At 40.2% G+C, this 27,862-nt stretch overlaps 3 protein-coding genes across 8 annotated transcripts; 2 read left to right on the top strand and 1 right to left on the bottom strand.

Moving 5' to 3' along the window:
- The first annotated feature begins 1,325 nt into the window (after positions 1 to 1,325).
- tlcd3bb (TLC domain containing 3Bb) lies at positions 1,326 to 9,079 on the top strand. 5 transcript variants are annotated; one of them, XM_041815690.1, is made up of 8 exons: positions 2,191 to 2,595; positions 2,822 to 2,875; positions 3,174 to 3,377; positions 3,660 to 3,743; positions 4,234 to 4,459; positions 5,376 to 5,471; positions 6,780 to 6,889; positions 7,044 to 9,079. In XM_041815690.1, exons 3-8 carry the CDS (start codon positions 3,253 to 3,255, stop codon positions 7,309 to 7,311), a joined length of 909 nt encoding a protein of 302 aa, XP_041671624.1. In that variant the 5' UTR covers positions 2,191 to 2,595; positions 2,822 to 2,875; positions 3,174 to 3,252; the 3' UTR covers positions 7,312 to 9,079. The 5 variants fall into 5 exon arrangements, with proteins under 5 accessions (XP_041671622.1, XP_041671621.1, XP_041671620.1 ...); XM_041815688.1 differs by lacking the exons at positions 2,191 to 2,595; positions 2,822 to 2,875 and adding an exon at positions 1,326 to 1,784; XM_041815687.1 differs by lacking the exons at positions 2,191 to 2,595; positions 2,822 to 2,875 and adding an exon at positions 1,326 to 1,792.
- Positions 9,080 to 12,642: 3,563 nt separating this feature from the next.
- Positions 12,643 to 15,728, bottom strand: pagr1 (PAXIP1 associated glutamate-rich protein 1). 2 transcript variants are annotated; one of them, XM_041815683.1, is made up of 5 exons: positions 15,621 to 15,728; positions 14,760 to 14,963; positions 13,673 to 14,006; positions 13,130 to 13,218; positions 12,643 to 13,028 (listed from the first exon to the last, which is right to left on the bottom strand). In XM_041815683.1, exons 1-5 carry the CDS (start codon positions 15,664 to 15,666, stop codon positions 12,793 to 12,795), a joined length of 909 nt encoding a protein of 302 aa, XP_041671617.1. In that variant the 5' UTR covers positions 15,667 to 15,728; the 3' UTR covers positions 12,643 to 12,792. The 2 variants fall into 2 exon arrangements, with proteins under 2 accessions (XP_041671617.1, XP_041671618.1); XM_041815684.1 differs by lacking the exon at positions 15,621 to 15,728 and adding an exon at positions 15,265 to 15,552.
- Positions 15,729 to 15,785: 57 nt separating this feature from the next.
- Positions 15,786 to 27,833, top strand: kif22 (kinesin family member 22). The gene is made up of 13 exons (XM_041815677.1): positions 15,786 to 15,920; positions 16,209 to 16,423; positions 16,526 to 16,653; positions 16,971 to 17,122; positions 20,620 to 20,829; positions 21,248 to 21,644; positions 22,057 to 22,177; positions 22,589 to 22,709; positions 22,890 to 23,070; positions 24,956 to 25,050; positions 25,348 to 25,548; positions 25,677 to 25,736; positions 27,635 to 27,833. Exons 2-13 carry the CDS (start codon positions 16,236 to 16,238, stop codon positions 27,662 to 27,664), a joined length of 1,884 nt encoding a protein of 627 aa, XP_041671611.1. The 5' UTR covers positions 15,786 to 15,920; positions 16,209 to 16,235; the 3' UTR covers positions 27,665 to 27,833.
- The last annotated feature ends 29 nt before the right edge of the window (positions 27,834 to 27,862 follow it).

Below are 27,862 nucleotides of genomic sequence, written 5' to 3'. Positions count from 1 at the left end.
AGGAAAAAATCAGGTCTTCAATCACATTTTGACACTTTTGAAATCACACAAAACATTAGCCACATCTTAATTTGAAAACACTGCCAGTATTTTGGTGCATTTTTAGACAGTGTGCAGGATATTTGGAGAGGCATCTAGCTGCAGACCTTCATGGTGTAGCATTTTGGGCTCATCAATTGCAGACCTCTACAATGGGGCCACCTGGACCATTGGGCCAGAAGTGATGCACTAACCTTTTTGGGGTTTTTCTTTAGTTTGTGGTGTGTTATTTTTAATCTTATCTCCCTAACCCTCTTTGAGTTTCCTTAGTTTTTGGCGTGTTACATTTGATTTTATACCCCTCAGTAAATTTTTTATTTTTACTCATAAAATTTTGCTGTTGTGAAAGAAAAAGCTGCTTAACCTCTCACAGGGAGAGAAAAATATACATCATTCAGTACATCATGCTGGTTCCGGCTCAGGTAATATACGTCACGTCTGGCCCCACAGTCCAGGTCGCTCCATTGTAGGTCTGCAGCCAGATCCTCTTGGATATTTGCCAGGAATTTGGGGGGACTAACAACAAGTTATTACCCCAGATTGGGTGCAAGGTGCTTGCACTTTTGTCACTGTAGTGTTAAAATAAATATCAGTTATGTCTGTTTTTGAGTAGTGTTGTATCACACTTTCAAAAAATCTGATATCATGGCAACCCTAGTTTACTAGAGTGTGTTCCTCTGAATGTAGTTCATTCAAGCTCGTGGTAACCCAAAAAATATGAACATGTGTTGCAATTATAAACAAATATTAGTTTAATATATTCAAGCCAATGGTCTATTTTCAGACGTGAAAAAGAGAGAAAAGTCTCTACATGCTCTAATTGAAAGGATAGAGTTGCTTTATCACTCAAAAGCCAGAACAACTATTGAGAATGTAATCTCTAACGTGCCAAGGTCTATGAGGCTGCAAAATGTGAGTGCCTTGGGCTTTCAAACATAACCAAGCATCTCTGATTACAGGGATTGATAATTGATTATCTTAAATACAAATATTGGTCCATTCAACGGTCAAACGAGTTACCAATCCAAATAATCAGTCATTTGTCTGAGACACAGTATGCCTCAAAGGGCTTGGAAACAGCCCTAATGATTTTACCATTGTTTACCTGATTAAAACCCGTCATTGCAAAGTCTCTGTGTTTATAAATGCCTGTTATTTTCAAGTGAATGGTGAAAATTATGAATGCAGCTGGAAAAGTCTCCCAATGAGGTATTCATTCAACGTCTCCCTGCATAGAAAACTAAAAAAAAAACAGTTTACAAAATGCAGTGCAGTGACTGGTGCAAATTTCCCGTCATGTCATGAGCTGCCGCCTGGACCTGTAGGAACTAGCTGGCGCAGCAGTCCACAGTGTTGAGTCAACGTTGCATCTGCGAAGCTGAGGCAGCGGCATCACTGCTCTGCTGTGAGGAGACAGATGGGATGACATAGCGGCTGGGCCAGCTAACCTTCCTTTGACACCTGGATGAGATTGTGCAGATATTTTTCGTTAGTTAGTCGTGTTTTGATTCGCTGTGTAGTTACATTGCAGGCTGGTCCCCCAATGCTCTCGGAGAGCTGTCCTCTCATATATGTCGATCTAACTTGCTGCAAGCTAGCGTTAGCTCGCTGCTGCTACCCTTCAGACATTGAAGTGGCCACATAAACATGCGGATCATCGAGGCGGAGACCCCCGGGACATCTCTAACGTTAAACGCTGCCTGCAGGACACGAGCTTCGACTGGCCGCTGACTGGACTCTGCAAAGTCTGTGTGTAAATGCTGATTGTGATTTTTCATTTATTCTGCACATGTGTAAACTCAAGTCTGTTAGCTAGTTAGCCGTGGCTAGAGCTCACGGTGTCGGTTAGCCTGCACAGTGGCTACTGCTAACGGCTACAAACAAATAACAAGCTGACATAACAGTTTAACGTCAGGATAATGTGAGCATGGATGACAGGCAAAACGTGGTCAGGAGTTCATTCAGTTAGTAGTTGTCTTGTGTATAGGGTCATCACCTGGCTAACTACCGCTGTTTGAATTCAGTCACAACGAAATGATTGCTAACTACACCAGCGACAACCGGATGACAACCGTAGCTAGCGTAATATTCAGAGATGCTAACGATGCTAGCGTCATTGTTAGCCGGCGGTTCAGCGGCGCAGACAGTTGGTCATGCTTACCAAAGAGATGGATGACTTGTATGATAATTACTGCTCATTAAAAGCACTCGGGTTTTTCTTGCTTTCCTGCTCTAAAACCAAATAGCACAGCTGTGTAGTTACGCTATCTGCGGTAGCCTGACGTTGATTTTTAAGCTCAGCTGGCAGGTGTAATGTTATTTAATAAAGAGCTGCTGCATCGCCAGCTAAGTGAGCCAGGACTAAATTAATTTTACACGTGTGCTCCCAGAATTTAAGTTTTGTCGAAGTTGCCTTTCAAAAGCATTTGCTCGTATTAGTAGACTATTATCCTGGTTTAGTTAGCCAACATAGCAAACTTAGTTGTCCCCCACAGTCGGTCGCATTGCGAATATTTGCACCTGCTCAGCCCCGCCAGTCCGTCGTTAACCATTCAGGTAACATTAGTTAACGGTGATGTTAGAAGCTGTGAGCTCCAGCAGTCCATGCATTTGTCAATAGTTTCGACGTTCAGGATTTTAAAATAGCGCAATGCGTATTTTGCTAATGGGCTACAACTTTTAATGAGTCAGCTAGTCTGGTGTAAGCAAACTGCTAAACCGCATGCAACTACCACATGGTTGCCCCAGGAATGAATGTAAATAATGCTTTCAATGTCATCAGATGGACAGGGCAGCGTGCTGCACAAAGGGGCCTTCTGTGTGATATCCTGCCACGGTACTCCGCATTAGTCTCCGTTTGTTAGTTCCCATGCAATCTTTGCCTTTAATACAAACATTTTCCCATATCGTACCTAGTCTGTTTTGTATACGTTTTATGTAAATCCAAATTATCTTTATTGTGGATCTGGCAAGACTGTAAACAAGCAATAGAGTAGTGTATTGACACATGTTGGACTTTGATAGGCTGCTCTGTTTGTTATCTTCTGAAATGCAGCCAAATGCATACATTTGAGAGTCACCACAGGTCAGAGACGTCAGTACAAACTGTTGATTCAGTGATTGTTGTTTTTCAGAGAGGGGAAAGAGTGACGGATCTCAAGGACCAGACTGCCCACTGAACTTTTCGTCTCAAAGACAGATTCGCCAGGGACCATGCTGACCATCCTCGCTGCTGGGTCTGTGTTCTTTCCAGGCCTTTTCCTTCTGTCCAAACAATGCTTGAAAACGATCCCAGCGCTGAGGTGGAGCGAAGGAGATGCAGTTATTGTATCTGCCAGGTGAGGACTTCTGAGAACTTGATTTTAGATGTTAGGGCTAATATTTTGATGAAAAATGCATGATAGTTTGTGTACTGTTGTGTCAGTGTGTCAAGTACTTCACACATAGGCCTCACATGTAGTTTTTTGCTTGACTCTTGTGACAGCTGCAGTTTTATCCTGTGCTTTTACTTGTATTGGCCCAGCGTTGAAACCCTTACTGCACTTTCTATAAAACCTTTCACTAAATGGCCTGTTTAAAAATGCATTATTTGTTGTTTGTGGTTCAACCTCTGCTCCCAGGTTGGTGTCATCAGTTCAGGCAGTCATGGCTTCCTCAGCTGGCTACATCATTGCTTCTTCCTGCGAGGACATCATCGAGGACCAGTAAGTCAAGAAAGTCACATAAGGATGTGTTATATACAATTTGACCTGCCTTTTCTCCTGTGGGTCAGCTGCCAGGATTTGTTATTTCCAAGGGTTTAGGATGCCCTGCAGAAGAGGCTTATGAAGGGGTTTGGACTTAGAGTCATATATCTGCTATAAAGTATAAATCAAAAGTATAAATGGATCCTCACACTTTGAAAGTAGTTCCTACTTGGAAGTGATGTGTATAAAACCACATTGCCATTAAGCTGTCTATGATGTGTATTTATTTTATAAATCAGCCGCAAGCGTTGAATTATTTTCTTGTAAATTCAGGTTAGGTGGATTTAATAGTTCTCCTGACTTGCAGAGGAAAAAAAACTATTCCTTTTAAGTGTAGCGGCTGCATTTTTAAGGATATAGATTTGTTTGAGTTAAATTTTGTGTCTGATTTGATTGAGTGATTGTTATCTTATCTTTTCAATGTCTGCTTCCCTCCCTCTCTATCCAGGCATTGGCTGACTAGCACTTACATCATGTTTGCTGTTCCCTACTTTGTCTATGACATCTACGCAATGTTCATGTGCTACTGGTACAAACTACGGGTCAAAGGGCATGAAGAGGCTTCAGCAGCACCACAATGCATGAGCTCAGCTCTGACCAGCTACCTGCGTCGCGAGTTCCTCATGGTGCTGCACCACGTTGTCATGGTCACCGTCTGCTTCCCCGTTTCTGTGGTAACTGCCACACATTGCTCTTTCTGTGGGTCTGGGATTTAAGGCAAAAGGAAAAAGTAAAACACAGATTATCTACATGAAACTACCCACTCTTTGGTGGATTACATTTGTCTTGATGTGGCTTTGGTTTATGGGAAATTTAGTCCTTTTTTTCACAATTTTCATACCAAGTGCATTGAAACAGCTCTTATGTGAAAGATAGACACTTTGGCATACAAGCCCATTATTTAAAGTCTCTTTAGAAAATTGTCTTTATTCAGAGTTAGGAAAAAAACTATAATCTGATTTGCTTTTTCCACAATATTAGATTTTTCAGTGTGGCAGCTGTAGTTTTTTTTCTGTTAATTTTTGCAAAACTTTCATTACTTTTTAGCAAATGTTGTTTACCCAAAGTCAGTTGCTGTTAGGGAAATAAAAAATCTAAATAAACAACAAATTTGAGAAATTGTGAACTAACTTAATTATAAGCCTTTAAAGTTCAGTAAATTACAGTTATGATTATCATTACATGACATTTTCTTGTTAATTCCCCAATTATTAAAGCCTTAGATTTTATAGATATGCATCTGCCCTTGTAGGCCACCATAGCTGTGTGTTATATGGATTAAAGTGTGATATAATCTCAATTATACCTAAAAATAAAACTGTAAATGCCCCTCTGTTGGAGGAAGTGGCTATGTGATCTCATAGACAGCTCTGGGTTACCTAAAGGTCACTATGCATACAGACTGCCTGTGGAGACATTTAAAGGCTGCGCTCAAGTTTGTTAGACTTTTGAGGAGTAGAAAATAAGGCTTCAAATGTCATCTCTTTCAAGATTTTTTTCATATTAAAGTATTTACTGTAAATAAGTCACAAAGTTGAAAAAAAAACCTTTTAATTACATTCTAGACAATCAACTCTTCTTTCTCTCTAGTTTTGGCGACAAGGAAAGGGCGATTATTTCCAGGGTATAATGTTCATGGCGGAGCTCAGCACTCCGTCTGTCTGCTTAGGAAAAATACTCATCCAGGTGAGTGCCTCAGTTCAGCCTCAGAAAATACTGCAGTGCATTGCTGCATGTGCATCCGTCACACTAAACTCCTTCTGCACTCTCCACTTCTCTTTTTTTCCCCTCACCTTTTCATTCAACGGGAAATGCATATCCATTCATTCCCAGCATGCAGCTTGTTCATGCCCATCAGCTGTGTCTTACATGAGCAGCACTGTCAGAAACATCACGCCTTAAATTGGTAACATTGTCTGCTTGAAAAGTAGAAGCTGCACCCCCTGCAGTGTTTGCTATAGTTGTGTGTGTACAATGTGTCTGCATCGGGGTGAAGGTTGGCCCTCTGTTGCTTTCTGCTTGCCCCCCTTGTCTGAGGCTCCTACAGCTGTTGGTCTCTGAATATAGCCCCTAGTATTTAGATGGGATATTCAGTAGATACAGTATCAGCTTGTCCTCCCACCCTCTATCTCTCAGCACACCGCCCCGCCTGTCCCTGACAACAGCGCATGTGGTCGTTTGATAAACAGCAGCAGGCTAATAGCTGTGGCCTCTTGTACCTGTAGAATAGAAGATGATGAATGTGTAAACAACAAACACTAGTATTTGTAGATGTGATGCCATGTAATTGTTGGGTAGTGAATGGAAATGGGGTAAAACTGTTTAGAGAAATGCATATAAGCCTGACACTAAAGCAGGTGAAGTGTAGAATATAAAATCTAGTCAATAAGACCATTAAAAAAATCAGGGTCTCAATCAAATATTTGACATACTGTGCCCTCCATCTTCCACTGACTGAACTGAAAGATGGACGGTGTGTCTCTGCCTCCTTTAGCGTCCATGCCCATTGCCTTTTTTTTTTTTTTTTTTTTTTCTTGCTGTACCACCTCTCCTCTACTAGTCCAGTGCAGTCAGAACCAAAGTAGCTGCATGTGTCATCAGGAATGTCAGTCATGACATTTTACCCCCTTTAACATGGCATCAATGATATGATAAAATGAATAGTGATATAAACATTTTGACAAAAATCAACATGATGATAAACAGCTTGAGACAGAAATCATGTCTTGACTTGTTCGGTGTTTTAATATCAAAGTTTAACCCGTGTCATTTGGCTCCATTGTTTAAGACCCGTCAAATCATCCATCGTTTTATACAGTCTATATCATCGCTACCTCCTCCATGCAGATTTTATTAACAGCTATAACAGTATCAGTGTTGTCAGTGTAACTATGGCATTTAAGTTTAACTCCATCAGCTCTCACCAAACTGTACTGCTTGCTTTTCTTCTTCCCTCACTCTCGACTTCTCCCTCTGTTTTTTTTCCGCTCTCAGTACAAACAGCAACACACTCTCCTGCACAAAGTGAATGGGGCTCTTATGCTGATCACTTTTTTCATCTGTCGAGTCCTCCTCTTCCCTTACCTCTACTACGTCTATGGAAGGTATGTCTGTCTTTCCATCTCTGTTTTCTCATATTCTGCTGTCTCGCTCAGCTTGGGTCGGCAACTTGCACATGATCTCTATCTTGCTGTGAAAAGACTCGAACATCTTGTAATGAATTGAAGGTTTTATAATCCTGTGTCTCTTGGGATCCAGGTACGCGTCTATTCCCTTCCACATGGTTCCCCTGTCGGTGCCATGGCACTGTAACCTCGGCGCCGCTCTGCTCATGGCCCCCCAGCTCTATTGGTTCTCCCTCATTTGCAGGGGTGCCCTGCGACTCTTCACAGGTTCCTCCCGCTCTCAGAGACCGCGCTCCAGCATAGCCACAGCCAAGGAGCGGCAGACGGATAGCAACACGCTGCCGCAGCCCGCCAACGGCTACAGCACGCGCTCCACAGAGCCCGAGCTGGCCACCCACTGAAAAGGGTGGCGGGGAGGGTGGGGAGGGAAGGAAGGCGAATGTACCAATGAGTATGTAAAGGAAGGATAACTGTGAGGGGAAGAAATGAGACTTGAAACAAGTAGCAATATGACGAAAGCTACAGACAATGGCCTCAAACAACACTGAAGTTTTTGCGGCCAGCAGACAAACACCAAGTGTTTGCTTGCTGGCCTTCAAGCACTTCAGCTTCTCAGTTTGTAGGAAACAAGCAGAGTGTTTGCACACTCAGTATTAAAGATGTCATCAGGCACTGTGACAGATAAGAACATGTACTGACCTGAGAGGAATTTGCCTGGATGTATAGCAAGCATAGGTGGCTATTTCCCTCATGTAGATCAAATTCAGTCCTCTCTGCCTCACTGTACAGGAAGAGCAGGAAAATAGGAATGTATTATATTGTATGTTAGTACATTTGCTGTAGATGGAAGGCCTGACTCAGCTTAGTAATGAAGAAGACCTTCAAAAAAGAAAAAAATCCCGGCTAAGCAGTATTTTGACTTGTTAGTGTTTATTATCTGTATCCTCTATGTAGTCACTGTCACTCTAACAAAATGTAACCAACCTGCAGACTGACTCACCCTTTTTAGAAGGGAGATAATCTCATAAGACTGTATTCTGCTGCCTTATCCCTTTTCTCCCATTCTTCACACTTTCTTTACATTTTAATTTATTTTTATCCTCAGAGGAGAAGGAAAAGGCTCCCTCAGATGGACAAATGTGACGGGTGTACATAGCTGATGTAAAATTGTCCTCATTTCCACGTCAGTATTAGGTCTATGTTGATTTTTTTTTAAGAGTTTGTCTTATTTGTGCAGCGCAGTTTTTTCAACGATGACACTTCAGCATTAAAACCTTTCAGTTTTTCAACTCGGTGTACACAAACTTCCACAAACCGTACAGCAGTGCTTCTTGTTTCAGCCTAGATACAACTTCATTCCATTTACTTCTGTTACAAAGTGTTTTAAGCATTTTACTTTTGAAAAAGTGATGCACCAATGCATTCACTTTGAAACACATTAAAATGTCTTTTTAGTTGATTTCTGATGTTAATCTCAAGCTGTTCATTTGATTGGTTTCACTAAGGGATCCATGAGATTGGAGCATTTTTAAGCTTTGTTAGGGGCCTTCTAATGTTGCAGTTTGAAGGGGAACAAAAAAATCTAGGGAAGCATTCCCTTGTGATCGACATGCAGCACGTCCGTTACAACTTTTAACAGTTCTCTGTTTTTTAACCATTCTTGAGTATGACTTGTTTTAAGCCTTTTACATCATATGGTTTGCATCAGTCATTGAGCCGTTTTTATTTGAGCCACAGGTTCTATGAACCTTTTATGAACAAACTGCTGAGTTTTAATCATTGTCTGTTTGGTTCAAAGCAGCTTCACTATCTTGAAAATGGGTCAAGAAAAAAAAAAAAGAAAAACAAAGCTCAGAAACCATAAAAACAGGGCAGCGTGTGCCAAAAAACATCTGGACAACTGTGGGCATGTTGAACACAGAGTATCCATTCCCCTGTTCCATGAAATCATAAAGTACTGCTTCTTGACAATACTAAAACATTTCAACTGATGTACTGTATATTCCACAAAATGCTCGTTATTTATTTGTAAGTATTTATTTATTTATTTATTTGGTTTGTGGTTTTGAATGCATATTTATGCATACATATAATACTATATGCTTCAGAGCCTTATGTGAAGGCTGTATTGTTACTCGAACTTAGCTAAAATATACTTCTCTGTCCTGAGCCTGCCTCCAGTGTTTTCTTTCCCAACCTTTCAAAGGCATTTTCACATTTGCTCTTGAACTGTCAAAATATCAGGCAGATTGACCCTCTATCTTCTTGAGATCACAGACACCTCAAAGTGGGAGAATAACGTTGCATGGGTTGGAGGGTCTCTGCTGCAATACACAAAATAAAAAGGAACAACACAGATGAAGCAAAACAGTCAAGATGAAGTATGACAATTTTTGCCTCTATACAGGTGTGTCTTTGCAAAAAAGAAAATCTTGTGAAAGTTCAGTTTTTCCTGTGCTTTACTTCAGAATGTTACACTTCCATATATCCTAGATTATTCTAGAAAGTGAAACCTTTCAAGACTGTTTAATTAATGTTGGTGATTACGGCTTACAGCTCACAAAATCATACATCCACCATCTTAAAATATTAGAATAAAGACCAAGTTCAAAAATAAAGACTTAAGAAACAGAAATGTTGACCTTGAAAATGATGGTCATTTATCCACTCAGTACTTGATTGGAGCTCCTTTTGCACAAATGACTGCATCAATGTGATGTGGCATGGAGTCAATCAGTCTGTGCTGGGGTGTCATGAAACTCAGGTTGCTCTGATGGCAGCCTTCAGGTCGGCTGTACTGTTAAGTCTGGTGTGTCTCATCTTTCTCTTGACATTTCCCCAGAGATTCTCTATGGCAGGGGTTCTCCAAGTTTTGATAGCTGAGGGCCAATCAGGAACCCAACATTGGACTGAGGGCCGCTGTAGGAAAAAAAATTTGGAAAAAAACAGAAAAAAATTCCACTTGTAATCATTTTAATGACCAGGTTGCATCTCTACAGTTTACATTTATTGGTCTGCTTCCAGTAATGTGCAATAAACACATTTTAATTAATAAATGAGGCTAAACATGACACCATGGACATCTGGGAGTGAGGTCTAAATCACACCTGTAATTACCGCTTATCCATATAGATGCCACTAAAGACCATGAAATAGATTCATCCTTTCAAAGCAATGTACAGTTGGATTAAAACTAACAATTGCGGGCTGCCAGAATAGTTACTGTGGGCCACCATTGGCTCGCGGGCCGCACTTTGAGAACCTATGCTCTACAGGGTTCAGGTCAGGCCAGCCAAACACTGTAACAACACAGTCAGGACACCAGTGTTAAGTCGTTATGGCTTTACTGGGGGCAGGTGTCAAGACCTGCTGGAAAAGCAAATCAGTATCACAATGAAGCTTCTCAGGAGATGGAAGTATGAAGGTCTCTAAAATCTCCTGGTAGACTGCTGAGAGCGTTGACTCTGTACTTAATGAAGCACAGCAGACCAACAGCAGCAGATGACATGGCATCTCAAACCATCACTGACTGTGTAAACTGAATACATTGGACTTTGAGAAACTTGGATTCTGTGCCTGTCTGATCTTCCTCCAGACTCTGTGACCTTGATTTTCAAATGAATTCAAAATTGACTTTCATTTGAAAACAAGACTCTGAACCACTGAGCACTGGTCCAGTTCTTTTTCTCATACCAGATGAGAAGCTTATCATGTTTTGTGAGGTTCAGGAGTGACTCGACACTAAGAACACAACACTTATAGTCCATTTCCTGGACCTGCCTATGTGTGGTGGCTTTTGATACACTGATTCCAGCCTCAGTCCGCTCCTTATGAAGCTCCCCTAAATTCTTGAACTAGCTTTGCCTTACAATCCTCTGAAGGCTGCATCTATCCCTGATGTCATTGCGCCTTTTCTTTCCACACTTTTCCCTTCCAGTCAACTTTCCATGAATATGTTTTGATACAGCCTCAGAAAACAGCCTGCCTTTTCAGCAATGACCTTCTGTGGCTTACCCTCCATGTGAAGGGTTCAATGGTTGTCTTCTGGACATTTGTCAAGTCAGCAGTCTTCCCATGATTGCAGTTGTGTGCACTGAGCCAGAATGAGAGAATTAAGGCTCAGGAAACATTTGCAATTAGACTTAACCACAATATTCTTAATATTTTGAGATAGTAAATTTTTGACTACCATGAGCTGTAAATTGTAATGATCAACAAAAAATGTATTGAAATATTTTACTTTGAATGAAATTAATCTATATTATATGGAAGTTTTAACTTTTTGAAGTAAATCATGAGGAAAAATGGATTTTGATGATGATGGTGATGTTCTATTTTTTAAATGCTGCCTGTAGTTTGGCAAAATCCTAATGAGATGCAGAAGGCTGAGTGGTTCCGCCCCATGTTCAGGAGCTTGTCTTCCAAGTGGGAAGCACAGTTTGAATCTAACCTGTGGCTCCTTTTCTGCACATCATTCCTCCTCTCTCTCTCTCTCTCTCTCTCTCTGATTTCGTATACCAGACTTTCACAAATGTACGTACAATACGGCCCACTTTGAAACCTGAAAATCTTCTGGGGCCCACCAAACCAAAATCCAACCAAAGCATGTGACTTAAAATATTTACCTCCATATTTTATTTTAGAAACAGAGTATTTTAATGCCTACTGGTGGTTTTACCTACCGAAACAACTTTAATCATACTTATTCACTGCCTACTTCCTGATTCTGATAAATTATCAGTGCTGTCACATAATGATTAAAGTTACGTTTTTGTGAAATCAGAAAGAACAATCAATGAAACACCAACATTTATATATTTTGGATCAGGGATCTGCAGTCACTTGTATTTTTTTTTTCAAGCAAGCATCACTTTATTTGGGGATCCACAAACTCTTTCCTGGTGTTGTTAATGTCTCCAAAGATGCTGAAAAATTAATAATATAAAGCAATCTGTGCACTAGAATGTTAGAGTGCTCGCTGGTAATATGGCACCAGTTAAACCATGACACTGGTCACATCAGACAAAATAAATGGTTATATGTGAAATGCAAGTTAAATTAACCATTTCCAACTAATATAAATTTGGCATCAAGTATTTTATACTTGTTTAAAATTTGGTTTTACATGTTTTTAACTATTTTAATTGAGCTCTTGTGGCTCACACTTTGAGAAGTACTGTCCTACATTATCCATCATACAGACCTTTCAGAATAAAGGCAAAAAGTCCCCAAAAATAATTCTTTAAAATCACATCAAAACTGATAACACTGAACAAACAGAAGCCATAAAGAAGCAGTTTATAACCTGCATGAGGATCAATGTGATAATGTGGGAACACAATGAATGATTACATGCTGCTTGCAGTGAATTTTCCTCATTATTTCCTGCTGTTTTTTTTTTTTTTTTACAAACCAGAGGGCTGGTAGGAACAATCCAGATCAAGTATGAGAGAAAATTATGGTTGTTTATGTTCATCTGTGGAACTCACCCTGAAAATGTAGGAAAGGGATCAGTACAAGTGTAATAGCACTGTCAATTTCTTTCTCCATGTAGTGCTCTATTGTAGGTTGAAAGGTAGCCACTAGAGGGCACCAGAATACATTCATTTCTGTAACAGGGCCTGATTTCAAGCAACAAAACAGTGAATAAAAATAACAGATTTGCTTTACCAATAAAACAATGGTTGTTTTAACACACACTCTAAACACTATCAGTAAATCAGTTTACATTCTTGCTGTTTAAAATGTTTATTGCCAATATACAAAACACACATACAAAACATATAAAACTCGTTACATAAAAAATTCAAGTTTTGAGAAAGCCATTGAAAGCTCTTGGCCTCATTTGCCTCTGAGCGAGTCCTCAATCATCTCTTAATACTTCAGTATCTCCTCTGTCTCGGGGAAAAGATGGTGTTGGGATTGCTGTCTCGCTCTCTCTCCTTCTCCCGTTCCTTCTGGCTGTTTGGAGACAGGGCCTCCTCCAGCTTCTTCTCAGTCTTAAAGAGATCCCGACCTGTACGCATGATGTGCTCTTCTATTTTACGGTGGCGCTGCATGTCAGAAAGGACCTTGTCCAGCCGAGCTTCCCTTTTGACAGAGGAGCGCGCTGAAGATCCTGGGAGAAGAGAAAGACAGTAGAACAAGTTACCGTAAAAAGACCAAATCATCACTTTGACATCACTTCAAGTTTTTTTTTTTTTTTCTTGACTGACAAACCTGGTGTCCTGCGTCTGTTGATGAAGGAATTTTTCGGAGTTGCTTGCATCTCCTTATCATCAAAGTCAAACTCAGTTGGTGTTGGAGGCCTAGAAAAAAAAAACAAGTCATGTTAACACAAACTATCTGGATTTTTAGCTGTCAGAATTTAAGATACTGCAAGTCAATACTGTGTTTTAAAGCAATACAATCTCTATATCACAATGAATGATAGTACTGAAAAGTGCAAAGCTTTTAAGAAAAGCTCAATCTGAAATTGCAATCAAACTCCTGCATATTGTCTTAATTGCATAAATATGTTGGCAATGTTTTGGTTGCAAAATGTTGCCAAAGTATTTGTGCATTTTTGATGGTGTGTAGGAGTTTGCTTGCAATATTTGATAATTAAAAGTGCCTAGGACTCACATTTTTTTGCCCTGTTATTTAAACAAGTACAGTTTTTTTTTTTTTTGCTAGTATTTAACTTAAGTTAAATAACTATCTCAATATTGTGACAACCCTTTTGTACACAGACAAATATTCCATACAAAATCTGTTACTGACTTGCGTTCTCTCTCCTCCCTCTCCCTCTCCTTTGCTGCTGCCTCTTCATCGTCTCTCTCAGGTGATGGGGTGCGTTCAGGTGTAGGGGGCCTCCTTGGAAGGGGCACAAAGTTCAGTTCCAGCATCTCCCCTTTAGCAAGAAGCTCATAGAGTCTTTTGATCTCAGCAGGAGGGGGCATCCAGTTTTTAGGGTCCTCCATTTCCTCATCACTGTATGCAATTTCCCATTCACCATCTGTTACTGCGGCCTGCTTTCCCTCGTTACCTTTCTCTTCGGCGTCCACCTGAGCCCCATCTTTGTGCTCCTCTTTTTCTGCTACATCCATTTCTTCATCTGAGAAGGAAGCAAAAATACAGACAGACGGTTTAGCCAAAGCCGCTGAGGAATACAAAAGTTTGTAATATGATCAACAGGATGTTATACATCAAAATGATGCTACCATATAGGAGAGTAATTTTTAAACACAACACTTTTGATAGTAGACAGACCCGCACATACTACTGAACAAAAACACAATATTTTAACAGTAATATTTTGTAGGGCAGTGGTTCTCAACTAGTGGGTTGGGACCCAAAAGTTGGTCATGGAGTAGTTTCCAGTGGGTTGCAAAGGTATGACAGGGTAAATTGGTTTCAAATGATCAATTGCAATTAATCTCAGGAGTTCTGTAGTTGATTGCAATTAATCACACCCTTTCCGTCCCATTTTTAAATTCCTCTATTTTGCATTTAAATCTGTTTTTGTCATTTTAGATTTTTCTACCATCTTAAGCTAAGGGTAACTGACTTTCAGTTAACCTACAGACCTGCTTCTATAGGCTTTTTATTGAAGATTTTCAAAAATAGTTAAAAATCACACACATATCGTACTGAGATATTGTACTGATTATCATGCCTGGGCCTGAAGCCTTGTACTTTCAGCTGAATCACATCAGTTCTGATATTCATATTATTCTCGTGTTACTGCTGGAGTACACTTTAGAATCAGTGCAGTCATTGTCTTTGTAAAAGTAAAACTTTTTATTTAAAAGATGAGTAGACTGACATACAAGGCCCCCCTCTCTTTCTATTTTTCTATTGTATTTACCCTTTTCCTCCTTGTTAGTGGTGTCATCCTCTGTTGCAGAAGTCATCTCCGTGTCCTGTGGCTCTGTGTTGCCCTCCTCTTCTTTGCTTACTGCAGGATTTTCTGTGTCCTTCACTCCCAGAGTCTCTACGCCTTCTGTCAACGAAGAGTCTGTGGCCTCGGCCTGCATTTTTCCAACTGCTGCTGAACTTGACGGCAACAAAGCTGTAAAAAGACACATTTATATTATAATACTGTTTAGTTAAACTGCATGGCAAACTGCAGCCATATGACAAAGCTTTGGGGGGAGTTAACAGGCAGGTCATATCATTCCTGTGAACATGAAGCCTAACGATAGCTTTTAACTTTGCTTTCTGGATGTTGGGATGTCAGCGAGCACACAACTTTAACACACTTTCGACCTTTTTGGCATAACGAGCAAGCTAACATCAGGCCCAACCGTAAAGTAATACTAAACAGTAAATTACAATTACACCACATACGAGTCTTAAATTGCCATTATTACCTTGAGTCCGCTCGATCGTGGATCGATGGTGCTATTAGTAACGTTAAGTTATATTATCTTTCCCAGAGAGAAAAGCCACCATAGCTCTCCATAAGACTTGTTAAGGATAATAAACGATTACACAGAGACGTAAACATAGCGCCATTTTGGATACGAGAACTGTGCGTTCAGGGTGGTTTTGCAACTCTGCGCACTGCTAACTGATTAAACAACATGTGGATAGTCCATCGACCACAGGAGCAAGCGTCCTGATTTAGACTGAGTGTTGTAGAAATCTACTAATGGTAAGACTTCCTGCTCAGTGCGCAAGCGCATAGAGGGATTAATGGATATCGGTTGAAATTAAAATAAACTACCTTCCCTTTGTCGTTTACGCAGATTGCTTGCTTGAAAGTGGTACATGCATGTTTCTCAGGCGAAACGTATATTTAACTTCCACGGTACCCGGGTATGTTTTATAATTGAGGACAGCAGACGTCAAACAGGCGCCAGTGCCTCTGATTGGTTGATAAACGTTTCCGGTTGTAGCGCTCCTCATTTGAAAATGTTCAGTTAGCAGAGAAGGCTCTGTCGCCATTGTTAAAAGCCGTTTTCGATATAATGCCTAAACTGGGAGTTTAAAACAAGTTTTTCAAAGGAGTCTCCATATCACATCGGTAAGAACCGCTTAAAGATTGTCTGTGCTTGTCTTTCTGGCTGTTAAATCGTTATGTCAGCTTTAAAACCTTTACGTGGCCGTACTTCTGCTAGCTTGTTGTTAGCGTTAGCCGTTTAAACCGTCGCCACTCAAGCAAGACTTTGCTCATTGTTGTGGTGTCATCATTCAAGTTAAATCGGCTTCAGGATGAACTATATTATTCTGTTTCATAACATTGCAATCTAATACAAGCGAGACACGTGATAATATACACTTTTTAATTATAAAATGCTCTTTTCTACTCTAGAGGCCTGCTCTTTTTAAGCGCTCTAACATGGCTCAGCGAGTGGCGGTAGCAGATGGAGGAAACAAGAAGACATCCAGAATTCGGGTTGCGGTCCGTTTGAGACCCTATATGGGCAAGCAAGACGAGAAAGACGAAGGACCCTGTGTACGAGGATTGGACTCCCAGAACCTGGAGATAGTTAACTGGAGGAACGCTACCGAAACAGTCAAATACCAGTCAGTGTCCACAGCTTGCCCCAGTTGTGAATGTTTATAATTTACAGCTATGTCAATATTTCTCTTTTTTCAGAGGTTGCGTACTCATAAATTGTTTTACAGGTTTGATGTTTTCCATGGGGAGCAGACAACGCAGCAAGAGGTTTTCCGCTCATCAGTGAAGCCAATCATACCACACATATTCAACGGACAAAATGCTAGTGTCTTTGCCTACGGACCAACAGGGGCTGGTATGTTACTGCTGTATTGCACTTGTTCACTTAGTAATAACCTGAAGTCACCAAGGCAAACCAGTCTTCTACTTCATTTAACACTTCACTTTCTTATCTGTCTGTTTCTTTAGCATTTCATGTCAACAGTCTGCATAGCATCAGCAAACATTTAGACCTCACTATCCTTAATTCGAAATATGTGATAAAGATTTATTTTAGCACTGTTCACCTCACACCATAAGGATTTTTTAAGTTAGAAATTGCTCTGAGTACTCCGTCCCTTATACGTATTAATGGCTACATTTCCTCCTCTCTCTCCCTATTGTCTTTCAAAGGTAAGACTCACACCATGTTGGGGAGCCCTGATCAACCAGGTGTGATCCCTCGAGCCATACGTGAGGTCTTCAATTTGGTCAAAGCTAAAGATGAAGATGAAGGATGGGACTACAGCATTGGCATGTCTTATTTGGAAATTTACAATGAGAAGGTATAAAAGGCTGACTCTAAATACTAAACTGTGATCTTACAGCTACTGCTTTTCTACAATATCTTAGAAAGGAATTTAGTATATTAGAGGGAGCTGTATGGGCAGTGTTGACAGTTAGAAATTTAAATCCAGTCAATTTTCGGCTGACCGCTGAGGTCAGCCCTACATATGGCTCTGTCTGTAGACTAACTCAGTGGTTCTCAAACTGGGGTCCGGGGACCCCTGGGGGTCCGCAAAATAATTTGCAATAAATTGTTTAAGTAATGCCATGTTATCATAAAGCAAATAAATACATAGTGTAGGGACCACAAACCCATAAAACAACCATACTAAACGATTGACTCCCACATGAGTCAGCTTTTGGCCAATGAAAACTCAGATGTGATTGTAAGACATCCGTAAATTTAACACTCGTCACGCATCAGTCTCTTTGTCGGGATGCATTTGGTGTGCAGGTCCAGCTAGCAACTATGGATACATATTTAAGCGTGTCCACTTCATCAAGGGATGCTAGGCCCAAACCAGCTAAACTGAGAAAATATGATGACAGCTATTTTGAGTTTGGTTTTAGTGAGAATAGTGATGGAAGATCAAAATGTATTGTGTGGCTTCATGTGAAGCCATGAAGCTAAAGCATCATTTGATAACAAAACATGCAGCGTTTAAGGACAAAACCAAAGATTTTTCACAACTAAAGGGTGAGGAATACAGACGGCAGAAAAAAGGAATGGTGAAACTGACCACAACCCTGAAAAAGCACAGAGGGCTTCTTATTTGACTGATTAAAGGATCACAAAAAGTGAGAAACCACACTCAATTGAACAAGAGCTTGTATTTAGGTTGAAGAGTTTAAAATCTAGGTGTACCATATGTTAACATATGTTTAATCAGCGCAAGGGTTATGTGGGGGTCCTTGGAAAATTTTCCGCCCTGTAAGGGGTCCCTAGCCTCGATTTTTAACGGAAAAAAATCATAAACTTGAAAAAAAGAGAAGACTGTGGAGAAAATCCTGGAGACAGCGCAAACACGGACTTTATAGTCTACTGGGCGAGCTGGTGGTGAGTTGTTGTCATAGACATTATATACGTATATAATGTCTGTGGTTGTTGTCAGTCAGCTCGCTTCTTGATTCTCTACATTCCGTTCCACGTCACAATTCAGAGCCGTGACTCGGGAGTCATTGGCTTGCCCCACACACGAAGATTTTTGGTTGTAAATATTGAACAAGTTCAACATTTACGATTGTCGGCCCCGACTGTTTTCGGAGCCAATTATCGAGACAAATTCACTCTGAACACACCTCAGACCACAGGATAATCTCATAGGATAATCTTATAAGACATAAGATAATCGGGCGTTTGCCATCCTTGGTCGGGAAGGGGGAAAATCAGGACAAAAACGGCCCGATTATCTTTGAGTGTACCCCGCTTTCATAGCAGCACTTAGTCAAAACTAGACATTTCTTTATTAAAACAAGTGAAGACAGAAAAACTAAAGACCTTCTGTAACAGAACGGGTGTTTTTGCTCTTCTGCTGAACTGCTTCAGCGTGAGTGTGTGATAGTTAAAGGGGGAAAGGGTTACTTGTGTGAAAACTTGTATTTACGGCCTGGTAGCCAAACGTTAGGTAAGCCATAGCCAGTTCAACACATTTCTTCATCACAGTTAGTACTGAGAGCAACACGGAAAGCTGTCTGCCCACCGAGCTACCCCCGAACTGTTAAAACCAGAGCAGAGAACCACTCCGACAGCTTGTCTTGTGGAGACTATACATCGTGATTTGAGACTCGTGCACAATCTTCGGTTTTAAATTTTTCCATCATGATCTCCTGTCCCCCGTCACTCTTTCTCCTGTCGTCCCTATCTGTGTCTTTTACGCAGCAGTGTCTGCTGCTCTCCTCTCATCCTCATCTGTTTTGATGCTGCATAAGAGTGACACACACACCCGGGATGCTCACACATACACCTACAGTGAAATGCACACTAACATGTTGGTAGCGTAGACTCAGGGCTTCTATCTGTTGAGGGCAAAAGTTTCAGAATACTGGAGGATAAACAGCAGAACTTTCTCCTCTTTAAGCTCCTCTCTGACCACAGAGGATCAGCGCATTAGTGCTGTGTGTGTGCACGCTCCAGCTGTGTGTGTCTGTCACCCGCATGAGCCGGGAGTGTGGGCTATGTAAAAAAAATTTGGTAAATATTCCCTTATACTATATGTTGATGGGAAACAAACGTTTAAATCTCTGCATTTGCGTTGTTAAGAGAACGCTGATTAAAAGTATGACACATCTTTAGTTGCAGGGAAACGCTAAATGTGCTGTTTATTGATCATTAAGGGATATAAAAAACAATAGGAACACTAAAGTAGACATTCAGCTTAATTTTACTCATATAAAGACCCTTACACATCTGTCTGAGGAGAATTAGAAAGGTTCATGAAAGCTGCTGCGGTTTTTATTTTATTTTAGAATAAACAGTTAATTAACAGTTAGGGTTTTATTGTTAGTATAAACTTACTACCATTAAAGACATACATCTGACAAAAAACGTTTAATCTCCAGTGACTCATTGTCTGTCTCTATCAGTGAAGTCTGACGCATGTCTCTGTAGTGTTTCATATGTACACAGAGAAGAGCTTTTTTAAGAGGAGAGACAGAGAGAGGGCAGCATGTAGCTGTGTACATTTAAGAAGCCCCAATAAATTTGGCTAACAAAAAATAAGAAAAATGAAAAAGTTACTCAGCCAGGCAGGCATTTCAACAGGCTTCCCAAATAGTTGTGGTCAGCCATATACTAGGTTTTACCTAGTCTTGTTTAACAAGGACACAGTGTTCTATTTGGGCTATTTATTTTAGCAAGCTAGCCTAGCGTTTTGGGGTCCATTCTTTAAAAAAATGTCTGTTTTCCTTTATTCATTGAACTTACCGTAAGTGGAACTGCTCTTAAGGATTCAACCTTTTCTTGTATAATGTCCTTAGTTTTAGTCTGATAAAACCATACTGACTGGCACTGACAACCAAGTCTTGGGAGTCTAAAATTCCCTGATCTGATTGGTTAAGACTTCACACAGTGGTAGTTTTATGTCTGGAGTTGTAATCAAACATCACCATTAAATAAATAAATGATAAGTGAAGCCTTTTTAAATATGTTTTTTAAGATGTATTACGCTCACTCAGCCCTGACATCTATCTGTAAAAAACTAAAACGAACACTTAAACTGATAAAAACTAAACGAAAACGAAGCATTTTTGCAAAATAAAAAACTAAACTAACAAACCAGCAGTCAAAACTAATAAAAATTAAACTTAGATCAAACGCAGAAAGGGAAAACAAAATATAAGTACAAACTAATGAAAAATCCAAAACTATTATACCCTTGGTTCTGACTGATATATTCAGCTGATTGATGTTGGATATTTGGCTCTTTCATAGTTTTTAAAAGCATTGTTTGGCAGTGTTTGCCAAATCTGTCAAATCTTCCTTTTTCTGTTTTCTCAGGTGCTGGATCTTTTATCCCCAGGCTCCCAGGATTTACCAATAAGAGAGGACAAAGACAAAAACATCCTTATCCCTGGCCTAACCCACACAAAAATCTCCTCCTTCTCTGATTTTGACAAACATTTCATCCCAGCCAGCCTAAATCGTACCACAGCTTCTACCAAACTGAACCAGCGCTCCAGTCGCAGCCATGCGGTCCTCCTGATCAAGGTCTGCAGAATAGCTTTTTGGTTTTCTGTAATTCTCTGAAAGTTTCTCTGCTTTGATCTTTGAATGGGTGTTTTCTTGCATGATATAAGGTGCGAGTCAGACAGCATCTTAAACAGGTCCTGGCCTCTGAGCAGTAGGCCAGGATTTGGTAGCTGGTGCTAAAATCAACTCTCTCCTGCAACACTCCCGCTAGCAATTGTGGGCTTTCTGGGACTTTACTGGGAGAGAAACAAACTGGTGTTTTCCATCATTCTGCCAACATTTTTCTTCTGTTATTGTGTAGCTTAGGTTATCAATGATAGCATAAAAAGTCAGCCTCTTTGCTTTCTATAATTTCCACTTTCTTCTGCCCTCTTTGATCTCCTTTGATCCTTGTGTATTTACCTCTAGTCAAATCTTTATCTTTTCAATAATCCAGGTTGTGCGGACTCAGCGTACTCCGCCCCACAGACAGCAGACAGGCAAGCTCTACCTGATCGACTTGGCTGGATCAGAGGACAACCGCCGCACAGGCAACCAGGGCATCCGTCTGAAGGAGAGTGGTGCCATCAACCTATCTCTCTTTACACTCAGTAAAGTGGTGGACTCCCTTAACTCTGGAACTGCCATCCGTGTGCCATACAGAGACAGTAAACTGACACGGCTACTGCAGGACTCTTTGGGTGGCTCGGCACACTCGGTCATGATTACCAACATTGCACCAGAGTACAAATATTATTTTGACACCTTTACTGCACTAAACTTTGCAGCCAAATCAAAACTCATTGTGAACAAACCCTTCACACGTGAGACGGTCGCCGTGCCTGTGCTGCCAGGTGAGGGAAACTGACCTTGTTTTTCATGAGCACTTTTAAGTTTGTGAAGTAAACTGAAAATAGACAAAGGGGGATTCTGTCCGTTTAATCAAATACCAACAGAGGGTGCATGTTTAATGTTGGAGGATGAAGAGGAAAGATCCAGCTGCCCCTAGGCTTGTTGGAAGTCGTTTAAATATATCCAACACTTCTGAAATTAGCTTTTTGAGGCATCTCTTTTTGAGCAACTGTCTTAATTGTTGTGCTGACACAGTTCTTGTGTTGCTGTTAATTAAGGCTCTGCATTGCAGCCTGGATTGATGCTCTGCCATCTTTATCTGAATCGTTTACACTCTAGAGAACTCCCACAAACAGTGTTGCTTGACTGCATTGAATCCTAAACTGTTAATTTCCTTTCTGCCTTCATCTCCAGTGAAGCGGGCCAGGGAGGACCACGAGGCACGGGGGTCTGGCATCGAGCCACAGAAGAAGAGACAGAAAGAGGAGAGGAAAACAGAACAAGATGGCTCCTCACCCTCTGCACATTTTCACAGGTTAATGCCAACACACACCAACAGTTACTAAATGTTTGGCTGGCTCATCAGACTCAGCAATTGTAATGTTTGACTGTCAAGAGAATACGTCTGCCTCTAGCTACCACATCAAATCTGGTCCGTACAGCTGTACCTCAAACAGGCCATAGCCTCAAAGCAGCTCTGTGCAATGCTCTGATTGGCTGCAGCTGCTATGCCCAGCGGGGACTCTTTGGAAAAAGATGCAAGCACTGATTTCTCACCATCTGTTACTAGGTGTGAAAGTGTGTCTGGGCCTTGAATCTTATCAACTTGTATTTGTTCAGCCTAGTTGACCAACTTCTGAGTACATTTCAAAACATTTGATTACACAGCTGCTCTTCGTGTTGTCTGACTATTCGTACTTTGTTGATTTGTGTTTATCTGTTTCAGTCCGTCTGAACTGTCAGTGATGGACAGACTTATCGCCCTAGAGAAGCTGATGATGAGCTGCCAGGACAAAGACAGGCTCGGCATGCTTAAAGATGTGGCTCAGTCTCGCAAGGAGATCCAGGTAATGTCACACAACTACAAACAAAATAAGTTTATCCTCCTGGGTGTCCGACGACCTTTGTCCCTTCTGTCTACGTGAGATGTTCAAGATGCTGATGCTGTCTCATCTTTATCCCTGATCAATCAGCTCTTCTTCATGGATATTTGATAGCCAACTGTACTGCTGTTTTTGTTTTGGCAGGAGCTCAAGGAGAAGCAGAAGGAGTTTGAGACCAAGGCCATGCTGTTCAGTCGCCTGGCAGGAGAAAAGTCCTGTGCTGCACAGGAGCCGGTTTTCAAGAACAACATAGCTCCTCTGCAGAGGAAACAGCCAAATGTAACAACATCCAACAAGCAGAAGGCTGTGGTCCAACCCCTGAAAGGTCAGTTTGACATTTGTGACTAACTAAAATGTTTAAGTCATGGGGTACAGAGAGCCTAGTGGTTAGGTTGTGCCCCATGTACGCCAGTAGCCTGGGTTCAAGTCTGCCCTGTGGCTGTTTTCCTGCATATTACTCCTTACTCTTTTCCTTGTTTCTGACTCTATCCACTGTCCTTCTCTTAGAATAAAGGCATTTAAAAAAAAAAAAAAAAAATCTTAAAACAATTAAGTCGTAGGGGAGTGCCTCAAAATATTACAGGGCTCAAGTTTCAGCCAAGTGTGTGTTTTCACACCAATTTAATAACATTGTTTTTATCCCTCTAAAAATCCCCCACAAAACATTTGGTGTCTATTACAATGGTCTGCAAAGCATGTTGTCCCCATTGATGTACGATGCCTGCCAGAGAAGGCTCCTGTTTGACAACAAACACGCTAGTTTATCTGCTGCAGGCTATTCTTATGGTAATATGAGCCAAGAACATGTCAGTTTGGGAATATTTTACATGAAAATCCAACCTTTAGAACAATAATGGAACAATTCTAGCTATTTTCCGACTCCTCATAGGAATATTTTTTAGTTGCTTGTTCTGTATGGGCCTCACAGTTTGAGGTCTCATGTGGCAGCTCATTATGTGAAAGGAACAATGTGAAAATGGTGGACGAAGCAAGGTCATCATATCTCCAGTATCTACCAACTAGTTGAGAATTGCATGTTGGCAGAATGAAGACATGATTAATCTGTTATTGCATGCGAGGAGATTACACTGATCACACACCCTAGGTCCTAGAAGTCATCCCCCACTCCTGCTCGCCCTCTGTGAATTCTCCTGAATAATTCCTACTGTGTTCTCACTTCAGCTCAGCTCACCCTGACTTTCCCAGAATATTTAATAGGTGGCTGTGAGCGAAAAAAAAAAAATCTAGGTTAAGCTGGGGTGAAAAATTCAGTTGGTTGTGTTTGCTCTTGCAGTGCACCTTGAAACTATCTGGAAGTTTACAGGAGGGTTTTTTTTTTTGCATGTGAATAAGACTAGCGAGCAATCATATCACAGTCATGCAAAATTGGAAATACAAAACTTTATTTAAACAAGCAACAGTAAGTAAAGCTAACTCTTTAGTTAAGATGAACCGTAGTTAAAAGAAAACAATTTAGCAGATCAGATACCAAAGAGCAAGACTGCTTAATGATGACCTTTGTACTTCTAGACATACAGCAAATAATAGCAGCAGGGATCACCATCTGTCTACACAAGAAAGCGCAGAGCAACAGTAGCAGTAAGGTAAACTGGAAATGATGAAAATACACCCCCTGAAAGGTATTGGAACCAATGTCTGAAAGAAAAAGGGTGTCACTGAACTTGTTTAGCATTGAAAACTGTCTCATTGCAAAGAACTGTCGCATTAAAACTAAGATATATCAGATCATCTTAGTGACTCATTTGATTCTGAGCAAGGAAGCTCTCATGAAGTTAAATGACCTTGAAAAAAAGTTTTTACTTGAGGTGAAAATCTCTGTTCATGCTTCAATAAAAAGTAGACACGGATTCATACTATCATGTTGAATAATTGGAGCTATTGAGAGCTGCAAGGGGATACAAGAACTCAGGCTTGAATACAGGAGCCAGAGAATCAAATGACGATGAGGAGGAATTATTTTTACATCCCTCAGCAGCCCGGAGAGTGAGCCAGATAACTTTCCTGGATGTTTGTGTCATGCATTTGGCTCTGAAACAAAACAGCATACCCAAAGAAAAGAATCAACTTTGAACTGCTTCACATAAAAATGTGCTGTCTTTATTTCCCCCTCTGAAAAATGTCTTTGTTAACAGATTGTGTACTTAAATAAATGTTAATATATTGATTTATTGTGGCTTCCTCCCCATCAGTGTCCCAGCTCCAGCCTCTTCAGCAGCTTGCAGTCGTCAGGAAACAGTCCGTCTGCGTCAAGAAGAAAGAGAGGAAGCTTTCAGACCAGGTTGAGGTCAGCATCCGAGCCTCGGCTGTGCTTTGCTGAGCTTGACACATCTGCAGAGTTGCAAGCATCACAAACAAGCTGACGTAGTGCATTAGCTTCAATTTGTTGTTGGACTACACAGGAGCTGCAAGATCTCAAATTTGTTGTGACAAAAATAACCTCCTTTCTGAACAAGTGTTGACAAATAAAAGTTGACACATGGTTCTTTTTTCATGTACAATACATTGTCTACAAATGTGGAAAAATCCCAGAGGTAAATGTAGTTTTCCAAAAATTTTAAATCTGATTTACCTCTTTCCTCAGGCTCCAGATGGTAAAGAAAACATAATGGAGAACGGTTGGGAGTCCCAGCTCGACACATCAGTTCTGGAGCAGTCAAGACAGAAAATCCTGCAGGTTTTAAACACCGGTTCTCTCAAAGACCTGAAGGGTCTGCAGCAAATCGGTGACAAGAAGGCTAAGCTCATACTGGGCTGGAGGGAGATCCATGGTCACTTCACAAAGGTTGGTAGATGAAACCATGACTAAAGATCCTGTTGTTATTAATCAAAACAGTCCTTTGGCATGCCATAATTTGATATTTATGATTTCTATTTACTCAAGGGGGTTTAATAATTGATTTTATTTCACAGTTGGAAGATCTAGAAAAGGTTGAGGGCATGACACAGAAGAGATTTTCTTCTTTCATGAAGGTAAGCCAAATTACAGGAAAACATTTGGGTAGTTTCTTATTTATTGTAGTTTTAGGTGTTCAGACTGAAATACATTACTTCAACAAGAAGTGCCAATTAAATTTATTAGAGATTTATGTCCTTGAAAGAGAAACAATTTCTTAACCAAGACCTTTTAATTCTCTAAAGGTCAAAGTACATGGTAAGGTTAACAGTGATATTTGGGAATTTTCCAACATACAAATGTTGCTGACTCATCCTGCACTCTGATGTTTTGTAATTTTTATGACCTTCTCCCATGATGCACCATGTCTACAAACTCACTGTTTGTGTTTAAAGTTGTCACACGGAGGGCTATTTGCTACTATAGCCACCAACACTTGTAATTTCCTTTTTAAGAGAGAATGAGAAACTACTTTAACTTTTCTTACACTTCTGGATAACTGTGTAGCACATGTTATTTGTGCTACATATTATAATAATAAATAATCAATAATGTTAAAATTATATATCACAATTATATGGACCTGAAATATCACAGTTATCAATATTACTATAATTCAAAATTGTCTTAGTGCACTCAAAATGCACTGATGTCATTAACATAATTTCTTAAAGTTTTATTCTAAAAACACAGAGCACTGTACACTTTGTTTTATACAGTGCCTATAAAAAGTATTCACCTCCTTGGATGTTTTACCCTATTGATTTTATAAATTAATTATGGTCAATATATTTTGGCTTTTTTAATGTCAATTTGAAAACAGGTTTCTACAAAGTAATGTCAATTAAATAAAACTAGGTAATGTTGACTGCATAAGTACTCACCCCCTTTGAGTCAGTATTTAGTAGATGCACCTTTGGCTGCAATCAAAACTCTGAGTCTGTGTGCATAGGTTTTAATCAGGCTTGCACATCTGGACACTGCAATTTTACTCCATTCTTCTTTGCAAAACTGCTCAAGCTCTGTCAGATTGCATGGGGATCAGGCGCGATTCGCCCTTTACAAGTCCACCCACAAAATGTATTGGATTGAGGTCTGAGCTTTGTCTCTGCTACTCCAGAACATTTACTATGTTGTCTTAAAACCATTTGTGTAGCTTTCACTGTGTGCTTTGGGTCATTGTCTTGTTGGAAAACAAATAGTCTCCCAAGTGGTAGTTCTCTTGCAGACTGAGTAGCCTTCTGCTCCTGGACTTAACTATTATTTGCTGCATTCATTTTACCCTCTACCTTTACAAGCCTTCCAGGGTCAGCTGCCAAGATGCATCCCCACATCATGATGACATTACCATGACATTAAAGAAGGGTTTTATTGTATTTCTTTTCTTTCTTTCTTTATTTTTTAAAGATTCAAATTATATTGACCGTGATTAATTTATGACATTTTTAAAAGGGAAAAACATCCAAGGGGGTCAATACATGTGAATGCAGCAGAATATGACCCTGGCCTAGAGCATGTTTGTTAAGTGCCCTAGCCATCCCTACAATGTCCCGTTCATGCACACATATTTAAGTTCCCTCCTTTACTAGCATACACAAGCAGTGATATGACACAAATGACTGCCAGTCAGTAACAACTATGAGACTGCATACTTCATAAATCATTGATACACTGCTCCTGAAAACTTGTATTTTCTTATCCTATGTTTAATTTATTCCATATTTTCAAGTCAGGAAAGGTTGTTAACTACATGAAGCTTTTTTCCCATCTTTTGGTTTTCCTCTTTTTTTTTAATTGAATGGTTAGTACAGTATAGACAGCACCAGCTGTCTCACAGTCCTAAACTGCAACTTTAATGTAAAAAATAACCTATAGAAATCCTGAGCATTTAGTTCCATTTTCTTAACACCTCTTACAAGCACATTGTGAAAATTTTGTGATGTTCTTGCCTTAATGGTTTTTTTTGTCTTTGCAGGCAAACATCCTGAGTGCCATGGGAAAATGATCTGCTTTTCTTTCATTGTTATAATCTTGTTTTTTTTAATACTCTGTCCTGTGTAATGTATATAAATGGATCCTCAGAATGCTTTTTTATGCTTTGTTTTATGTTTTTGTAGTTACTTATGTGCTCCAGCTGGTGGCGTACTATTGCTTTTAATAAATTTCTCACTGAATATCTCGAGTGTTATTTCGTGCTCATGTA

Source organism: Cheilinus undulatus, linkage group 20 (genome assembly GCF_018320785.1).
Source record: "Cheilinus undulatus linkage group 20, ASM1832078v1, whole genome shotgun sequence".
Taxonomy (NCBI): Eukaryota; Metazoa; Chordata; class Actinopteri; order Labriformes; family Labridae; genus Cheilinus; species Cheilinus undulatus.
The sequence above is the reverse complement of the archived record's forward strand: the minus strand, read 5'-3'. Positions and strand labels throughout refer to the sequence as shown.